The following is a 9,907-nucleotide window of genomic DNA, read 5'->3' as shown; positions in this document are numbered from 1 at the left end:
CGAGGTTAGATCATTCTCAACCAAGTCCATCCTTGAGCCAGGTGAATGCCAATTTTTCTCATCTAATAGATGAACTCATTTTGGAATCACTTGAACCCGATCCAGGAGAAAGAATACCAATTGCTGACTATAACCCTCGAATACGAGATGAAATGAGAAGAAACTATATTCAAAAAGGTCCTTGTCAACCTTCGAGCATCAATTTCCCAAAACTAAAATAGGAGGGAGAATGCGTCAATTTGTTCCAAGTTGGTTCAAAGGTCAATTTTCTAGATGGTTGGAATATAGTGTGAAGAAAGATGCGGCATATTGCCTATGTTATTATTTGTTCAAAAATGAATTTATTCATGGAAGTGTGGGTGAATTCTATACAAAGAATAATTTTAGGGCTTGGAATAAGGGTCTTGAAAGATTGCGTCTATATGTTGGTGATGTTAATAGTGTCCATGATAAATGTTTCAAAAAGATGCTAGATTTATCAAATCATCATCAATCAGTTCAAGTTGTTTTTGATAAACACTCCGAGAAATTAAAAAGTGAGTATCGAATGCATTTAGAAGCATCAATTGATGTGGCAAGACTTCTATTACTTTATGAATTGCCTTTTAGGGGTCATGATAAAAGTGAATCTTCAACAAATCAAGGTCTCTTTTTAGGATTTTTACGATGGCATGGGGACAAGCATCCGGATGTGGGGGAAGTGATATTAGAAAAGGCTCCGCAAAATGATACTTTGACTTGCCCTATGATCCAAAAGGATATTATCAATGCTTGTGCAAAAGAAACATTGAAAGCTATAATTGGAGACTTAAATGGAGATTACTTTGGTATATTGGTTGATGAATCCAAAGATATCTCACACAAAGAACAAATGGCGCTTGTTTTTCGTTACGTTGATTAGAATGGTGAAGTTGTAGAGCGATTTGTTGGTCTTGTCCATGTTAGCGATACATCGGCATCATCATTGAAGGAAGCAATCTATTCTTTACTTTCAGAGCACTCACTAAGTCCATCTAAAATACGTGGACAAGGTTATGATGGGGCTAATAATATGAGGGGAGAGATAAATGGTCTTAAGACTTTGATTATGAAAGATAGTCCATCAACATATTACATTCATTGTTTTGCTCATCAATTACAATTAACATTTGTAGCTATTGCTAAAAAGCATTTGGATGTTGAAGATTTCTTTTGTCATGTTACTAATGTGTTGAATGTTATTGAAGGATCTTTTAAGCGTAGAGATTCGCTTCGTCTTCTTCAAGCTGAAAAGTTGGAGCAATTACTTGAGTCCGGTGAAGTTCATACTGGACAAGGATTAAATCAAGAACGGGGGCTTCAAAGACCAGGTGATACTCGTTGGGGATCACATTTCAAAATATTAGATAACTTTATTGTTCTTTTCTCATCTATTGTCCGTGTGCTTGAAGTGATTAAACATGAAGGTTCTACCTCAAATGATAGAAATCAAGCTAAGTATCTTCTGAGTGAGATTAAAACATTCAAATTTATTTTTATGCTACACTTGATGTTGAAAGTGTTGTCATTGTCAAACGAGTTGAGCAAGACCTTACCAAAAAGGGACCAAGATATTGTTAATGCTGTGGAGTTTCTTAACATTACAAAGAAAAGATTGCAAGATATGAGAGAAAGTGAATGAGAATCTTTGTTGGAGTGTGCTTCCTCATTTTGTGCTATGTATGATATTTTGATTCCCAAGATGGATGAGTTTTATTTTTCTGGAAAGTCAAAGCGGAAGTCTTCTAGTATTTGTTATTCACACCACTTGCGTGTTGAAATATTTTGTGCTGTGATTGATGTGCAACTTCAAGAGCTTAATGACCGGTTTGATGTAGTGAGTAGTAATTTACTTCTCGGGATGGCTAGCTTAAATCCAGTCAATTCTTTTGCTAATTATGATAAAGGTAGAATACTGACTTTAGCAAAGTGTTATCCAAATGAGTTTGATGAAGTACAAATTCGGGATTTGAGTTATCAACTCGATACTTTCTTAATTCATATGCGATGTGATAATGCCAAGTTCTCCAACTTGCAAGGAATTAGTGATTTGGCAAAAGCATTGGTTGAGGCAAATCTTGTGGAGACTTATTCATATATTTACTTACTTTTGAAGTTGACTCTGATTTTACCTGTTGCTACTGCAACTGTGGAGAGAGCATTTTTATTTATGAAGCAAATAAAGAATGATGAGCGGAATAGTATGGGTGATCAATATTTAAATGATTGTTTAGTTTGTTACATAGAGCGGGATGTATTTACAAATGTAAGTAATGATGTTATTATTGACTGTTTTCAGAATATGAAAATTTGTCGAGGACAATTGTAAAGGAATGATGTATATTTATGATATTAGTAGTATTTTTGAAAATTTTATGCTTTGCGCCAAGTTGGAATTTTTGGACCAACTTGGCACCCGGAACCTTCGAATCCTGGATCCACCTCTGCTGACACTATGATAAAGGAAAAATACATTAACCCTTAAATTTGGCACGCATTATTGGTTACATCCTTGAATTATCTGTGGTCTTATTTAACCTATACTTGGTTATTCGATAGTTGTTACCCCCTTAGACGATCTCATCCCAGGAAAGTGGTATGCACTCTGCCGCGTGGATTTTCCTGTCCATGTGGCATTTTTTTGAAAACTAAATTTTTTTTTTTACCTTTTTAAGCGCGTTCCTTTTTAGATAATTTTTTTGGATAATATTTATAGTAAAACTTGGCTAAAACTACATTATTTAGGCGATTTGTTTTTATTTGGATAAAAATAATAAAGTTTTAGTTATTCTTTTTTGAATTTGACCTGAAAATAAAGATTTATACAGTTGAAATAAATAGTCAAGGCATCTAAAAATATATAAAAATATATAGTTTGAACTTTATTATTTTGGCTATAATTTTTTATATAGCTCTAAATTATATGGAGCTCTAAAAATATATGTTTTTTTCTGATAGATTTTCTCTGAAAATGTAAAAATACACAGTTGAAATAAATAGACATTATATCAAAAGAAGAAATAAAAAGAGAGTACAATTACAACTCCACTATTTTGGCTATACCCTTTTTATTTGGTAACAAATAATGGAGTTGTAGCCAATATTTTTTTTACTTATTTGACTCGAAAATAAAAATATATAATTAAAATAAATAGACATTATATCTAAAGGAAAAACAGGAAATACATAACTAGTACTCCATTATTTTTGCTAAAGTTTTTCATATGGCTAGAATGAAGGTGTTCCAACCAAACTTTTTACATTTGACCCCCCTCCCCCCCAAAAAAATACATTTGGAACAAATATACATTATATTTATAGAAGAAATTAAAAAGAATAAAAGTTAGAGTAAAGTCCACATTGTATATTAAGATGAAGCAAGAAGAAATATATAGTTGTAGCAAATAAATCATTATATATGATTATATGACAATTAAAAGTTAAAAAATAACCTACTTGAAAGTTTATTTTTTAATTTTTCTTTACTCCCACACGCTTAAAAAAATAGTGAACCCACACTCTTTTCTAGGGGTGTCAATGGTTCAGTTCGGTCGATTATTTTATAAAATTTGTACCATACTAATTTTTCGGTTATTTTATTATGTGTAACCAAAATTAAACTTTCCGAAATCGCCTCAGTCATGTCGGTTTCTCTTCGGTATCAGTACAGTTCGGTTAATTTTCGGTATTATTTTTAAATATCAGGTAAAAATTACTAGTAGAAGTAAAGTGCAATAACATACATACTTTTATATGATTTCGCAAAACTCTCTAAATATTTTTACTGTTTAAAAAGTGATAAATTAAGAAAACATGAAAGATGGCCATAGTATTAGATCCATCAACTATTCTACACCAACATAAAAGACTATAAGCAAAGACAAAGAAAATATAAATCACACGAATGAAAAGATATTAACCAAGTTGGGATTCAAAAATAAAGTATATGGAAGATTAAATATTCAAAAAGATAAATTTAAATTATACGAAAAGAAACATATTCAATACATTGTTGTTTGCTTCTCATAATCGCTAAAATACTTTGTATCTTGCTAGCGAATATGCTGAAAATAATTTAGTTTCAATAGGAATAGCATAATAGTTTTGGGAATTAGGATTTTTAGTTTAATTACTCGTTGACTTTTAACCATTTCTATAATTCCAATGCCCCCCCCAAAATATTAATGCATTATTATTTTTAAACTTAATATATAAATATATTTTCTACATGTAAATTTATTTGGTACGGTTCGATATTTTTTTGGTTTATTTTCACAAAATAAAAAACCTACCCTAATTATCGGTACAATTATAAATTTATATAAAAACCTACGGTTTTATTAAAAGAAACCTAAAAATTGGTTCGGTACGGTACGATACGATACGGTTCGGTCGATTTAGTTGATTTTTAAATATCCATTGACAACCCTACTCTTTGCCACATTAGCATTGAGGGGGCAATGACTCTCAAAAAGCCCAAATTAAAGGGTAATTAAGCGCACTAATAATTTAGGAACTTAACTAATAATTCAAGCCAAGTTTAGGGGTTTTTCCGTCCTATGATAAACTTTCCTTGGATTCCTCTGTTGAACACTTGAACCAATACCTATTTGAAGTTTACCTTAACCCTTAAGCCAAAAAAAGAAAGAAAAAATCCGTTTCCTCATCCTCTGTGATCTCATGGCTTCACTGGTTTCAACCCTCTGTATCTTCTTCTTCTTCTTCAATATAATTCTTAACCCAGGTAAATTTCTTTTACTTTTTTTACTCTTTACATTTCAGACAAAAAATAAAAAAAAAATAAGAAAAGCTTAACTTTGACTGCTTTTTTACAGTTCATGCTCAAGTGATCTTTGAAGATGGTTACTCAGTTAAGACAGTGATTGATGGAAACAAGATCAAAATTAACCCTCACTCCATAATTCCTGTACTGGGTACTGGCAATTTCATCATTCTTGATTCTGCTGCCAGTACTTTTTACACATTATCATACAACAAAAACTTTGGTAAATTTTATAAAGATTAAATTTTTTCTCTATATGGTGAAAATTTCAAGATGATCTTATTAACAAAGAATTTTTAGTTAGAGTCGATTGTAAATCTCCTAAAGAGATTCTTCAAAAAGACGTCAAAAACCTTGTTTCAAAACAAATATTTGCTAGATGGCAAACTCTACTTTGATTTCAAAATAGATTTTATTAAAGGAGAAAATAACTCTTTACCTAATTTTCTAACAAGAGAATTTTTACAGGGAAAAAATAAGGCCCTTCAAGCCTAACACTCCTTCCAAAGGAAAAGAGACCAATAATCCACAAATGGCTAGACCATTTGTTCTTCCTCCTATTTCTCCCAACAAAACAATAGCCCCTCAAAGTCCCCAACTTCCTTTCCAAAACAGGTATACAACCTTAGCTGAGTATCCCAAACTACCAGCCCCAATACCAGTTCCATCAGCGAAACTGACCAATCTCCAACCAACAAAACCTTTTGAAAGAGGAACAACTTCTAATTCCTCAATTCAAACCAAATAAAGTTACTCTATGACAGTCCCTGAGACTTTTGCAGAAGAAGTCAACCCTTCGGCAAAGAAGGTACAAGAATATCTTCCTAAAGAAGTACTAGCAGGTCAAGTATGAAAAGCAAAGATCGAGAAGTTTCTTAAAGGAGATGGTTTAACCGAAGAGTTGCAGATTAGCATATAGATTCTGTGGTAGGATAACCGTGTGCCTTGAGAAAGTTTAGAGCGGTTCGGGAATCATGGTCGAAAATTCACTAGGTCTACGAATTTTATTTGGGATGGTGGCTACTATATTAAGGAATATTGAATATGGCAGAAATGAGTTTGCTTGAAATGAAGAGTAATGTGAAAACTTAATTATCGTTGGGATGCAACATGACTTCGAGTTTGAAATGTGTTGTCGCACTTTTAGTTGATGTCAATAGGGAATGAACAGACTTGTACAGCTGGTGGGCAAGGATGGGCTTAGGAGAGTTTTACTAATTTCGTGATAGTTGTACCTAGTGCAGCGTCATTGGAAGATGTCAGTAAGGAATTACACATGTGGGTGATCTCCTGTGAGCAATAGAATAAGCTTCACATCAACCGAATGGAACATCCTTCAACAATAGCAGTATGGAGCCAATCAATCTGGCTCGATGTAGAATACACATCCTAATTGGGCCTACCAATGGCCCCCAAATCAACTATGGTCAGCCACCAATAGATAAACAACCTCTGAAAGTTCACAATGACGGAATCATAGCACCTTCTATCATCTGGCTAGCTCCGGCCACAACTGCACAGTCCACAACCATGAAACAATCTACTCCTGAGAACTCCCAATCTCCAATTCCATATAACACATGAATCGCCATATTTGATTCCACCTCCACCGCCCGAATGCCTAATACCTCTCTCATACACAATTATCCCATGAGAAATACTTAAAAGCTTCTTCCGTACCACATGGCAAAAATTTGAATATCAACAGTCGATCAACCAGGAGAGTGCCGCAATGCCAGCGAAGTACCCATAAATCAAAACACACTTCCACTTCTGAAATGTACAGTCTCATCAAGCTATACCCGATAGTAATATCATTTACCTAGTCATCGAAAATCGTTCATGCTGCCTAAGAATTTATGTCCTTCCCTTCAAAACTGAACTGTGGCCTTGTACATGTAAATTCTATTCCCGCACAATACACCATATCTATTATGCCATCATGTGACAAGAATAAAAATTGCATTATCAACTCTGAGTCACTAGCAAATTACATACCTTATTAGTCAGAAACCTCTTTCTTGCTTCTTTCCAGGAGGAAATCATAACACACAACACGTTCCGTACATCGGTAGAAAATATCCGGTTCAAACCATGATAGAACCCATCATGAACACTTTGAAATCCATTTGCACATAGCCAAGCTATCTGAACTGAATTGGTCTAACTCCACCAAGCCACACAGGTTGCCAAATTCGAGAGCATTGCCACGAAACACCTGTAGATACTAGCCACGTCATAAGTACCCAAAGAACTGATCATACCCATTACTGTGCTAACCCAACCTACTACCAAGTTGTCCTTTTTCTCCAAGTTCTTTCTAAATTGCCTTCAAATTGCTACTTTTTCCTTGTTAGAACACTACTATCCTTAACTAAAACTTACCCCACGAGCTCTAGCATAGAATGACGCCGCCCTAAGGCTTATAAGCCGCCGAATTCCCTTTTTATGTATCCCAAAGGTTCCACAACCAAAAATGCTTACTCCGAAGAGGCTTTATGTGAACCTAAAACTGTTTCCTTTACCTTCTTGGTACTGAAATGCATAATTCACAATGATATAAGATGCCACGAGTCTCAACACCGTTCAATGCAACTCCCAATTTTCTAGCCATATTTATATATCTTAAATCCATTGGAACCATTCTCGAGAGTCATCTACTCTACTCAAATCTCTAATTAACCGACCAAACGGACCGAAACGACCTGTGCCCCATTAGCACACTAACACCCAAGGGAATAAAGAGTAACCCACACTCCTATGCAATCGAGCAAATTCCCGCTCCATGTACACTACATTCTCTGTGAATAACCACTCAATTATTTTATAGTCCTCCTATAACCATAAAGTGTAATACAACTTGTGTTCAAAAATTCCTTTACCCGAGTCATCCTTGATCTCGATCTCTGCAAGTCATAACTGATTCACCAGTATACCCCAAACCGAAACTAATACAACCCATAACCGTGCAATAAACTCGTCGATAGTAGACTCCCCTACTTAGCCATAAGCTGCAATTATATAAAATTAGAACCCGTAAGGATTTTTCCTTCTCAACTACCAAGGTCTTGCACCGTTAACCTGCCAGACTTCTCGAAGTCTTTTATTAAGCATTTCATAAATATTCTGAATCTCCAGCCAAAATCATACACGCGACCTCCTACCGGGTAACAAGTAATATTCCTCGCAAAAGCTTCATCAATATCACGCCACCGCTAGCTGCACACAGGAGATAACCCACATGTGAAATTCCTTACTGACATCTTCCAATGACACTGTACTGAGTGCAACGACCACTAAATCCGTAAGTTCTCCTGAGTTCATGCTCGCCCACCATCTGTATAAGTCTGCACTTTCTCTATTGACATCAACTGTACGTCAACAATACCTTCCGAACTCAAGTCATATTGCACCTGACATGATAATCAGATCTTCACGCCTCTATTCATTTCAAACACACTCCTTTCTGCCATATTCAATTTTCCTTTGTACACTAACCATCACTCCAAATAGAGTCTACATGCCGATTCACATACTAACACGATTCCAAACCATTCTACACTTTCTCAAGGCGCACGACTACCCTACTTGTGAATTCATATGCTAATCTACCACTCTTACTTCGGTTAAATCATCTCCTTTAAGAAACTTCTCAACCTCTACTTCTCCTACTTGACCTGCTAGTACTTCAACCACCGCGAAACACTTCCCGTCATATCTTCCCTCATACTTTTCTACCCAACTGCTGCATTAAATCGAAATGTATCTCTGTCGCACCTGAACCAATAAAATGTTACCGACTCTAAGTCTCTTCGAAGATTATCTTTCTCGAGCCATCAACATCAAAAATACCCATTCGCAACCACAATTACTATACAATCACTTACTCTTCTTGAGTCCAAACTCATTAACAAGACATGGGAATTTAATTTACCCCAAAATTTAACAACGTGAAAGATCCTTCAAAATATTCACACTCGAGACCGTACGTCATATTAAAACAAAAATCAAGCGCCCAATGACCTTCCTTTACATTTCAATGAAACACTTCTTGTCACATTCAAATCGTCTTAACACATCCCACAATTACATCATACTCATCACAAAGCCATTCCATCGCTCATCGAGCTACGAATTCCACTCGTAGAGTCATTACCAGACATATGAGTCCAAATGTATAGGTTACAACTGAAGCTACCGAGCCAAAACTACGGTTTAAACATGGCCTAAAGTCCTCCAGACTAGCCCATCACCAAAACACATAATACACATCTCGAACCTCGTTCATAGAATCACAAGCCATCGATGCACAACTGATACGGAGTGCTCATGTGCGCATACGAATGCGTGAAAGGAATTCAAGGAGTTATATTCCAAGCTGAATCAATTCTGCACGATAGAATAAAAGAAAGTGAAATTTTGTTTTTCCTAAGGGTTCTGCAGCCTCTCGAAGATAAGTACAGACGTCTTCGTACCGATCTGCAAGACTCTACTAAACTCGCTCATGACTCATGAGAACTATGTAACCTAGGCTTTGATACCAATCTGTCACGACCCAAAACCTAACCTGTCGTGATGGCGCCTATCGTGGAACTAGGCACGCTGACTCATTTCAAAACAAACCGATATTTTTATTTCAAGGATAATTCCAAGGCTATTTAGCTTAAAAACCTTTGTAAAGGAGTTCAAATCAAAACAAAAATGTGGAAAAGAGAAGCCTGACATCGGGGTGTCACTAGTCATGAGCATTTACTACAATATGTCTAACAATATTAAGGCTAATTCAGCGTGGGAAATAGCTAAATAAAACTGAAGGAAGATAAGAGGGAGAAGGGCAGGGGCTGCGATCGCCAGGCAGCTGCCTTGCTATCCCCGAGAAAATCTGCAACCAGAATAATCAACAACCACTACTGTGTCCAGCTACACCTGGATCTGCACACAAGGAGCATGAAGTAACGTGAGTACGCCAACTCAGTAAGTAACAACAATAAATAAAGACTGAGCAGTAGTGACGAGCAATAAAGCATATCAAGTTCATATCACAAAAATTCAGTAAAGTACAACATGCTTTAAAAATCAGTGTTTGAATCAAATCATCTCGTTTAA

At 35.6% G+C, this 9,907-nt stretch overlaps 2 protein-coding genes across 2 annotated transcripts; both read left to right on the top strand.

Annotated features, from left to right (window-relative positions):
- Positions 1–229: 229 nt before the first annotated feature.
- On the top strand, positions 230–1,660 carry LOC104088130 (uncharacterized). Its single transcript, XM_070186829.1, has 2 exons — positions 230–827; positions 918–1,660. The coding sequence occupies exons 1-2, from the start codon at positions 230–232 to the stop codon at positions 1,658–1,660; spliced, it is 1,341 nt and encodes a 446-aa protein (XP_070042930.1).
- A 60-nt stretch (positions 1,661–1,720) lies between these two features.
- LOC138900121 (uncharacterized) lies at positions 1,721–2,355 on the top strand. Its single transcript, XM_070186828.1, has 2 exons — positions 1,721–2,219; positions 2,318–2,355. Exons 1-2 carry the CDS (start codon positions 1,721–1,723, stop codon positions 2,353–2,355), a joined length of 537 nt encoding a protein of 178 aa, XP_070042929.1.
- The last annotated feature ends 7,552 nt before the right edge of the window (positions 2,356–9,907 follow it).

Source organism: Nicotiana tomentosiformis, chromosome 10 (assembly GCF_000390325.3).
Source record: "Nicotiana tomentosiformis chromosome 10, ASM39032v3, whole genome shotgun sequence".
Classification (NCBI taxonomy): Eukaryota; Viridiplantae; Streptophyta; class Magnoliopsida; order Solanales; family Solanaceae; genus Nicotiana; species Nicotiana tomentosiformis.
Note: the sequence above shows the minus strand (reverse complement) of the source record. Positions and strands in the feature narration are given on the sequence as shown.

Excerpts from the sequence above, each read along its gene's own strand:
- LOC138900121 (XM_070186828.1), top strand. The coding sequence starts at position 1,721 with ATGGATGAGTTTTATTTTTCTGGAAAGTCAAAGCGGAAGTCTTCTAGT. Across the intron at positions 2,220-2,317 it reads AAAGAATGATGAGCGGAATA|AATATGAAAATTTGTCGAGG; the intron begins GTATGGGTGATC and ends GACTGTTTTCAG.
- LOC104088130 (XM_070186829.1), top strand. The coding sequence starts at position 230 with ATGCGTCAATTTGTTCCAAGTTGGTTCAAAGGTCAATTTTCTAGATGG. Across the intron at positions 828-917 it reads CTTAAATGGAGATTACTTTG|AGCGATTTGTTGGTCTTGTC; the intron begins GTATATTGGTTG and ends GTGAAGTTGTAG.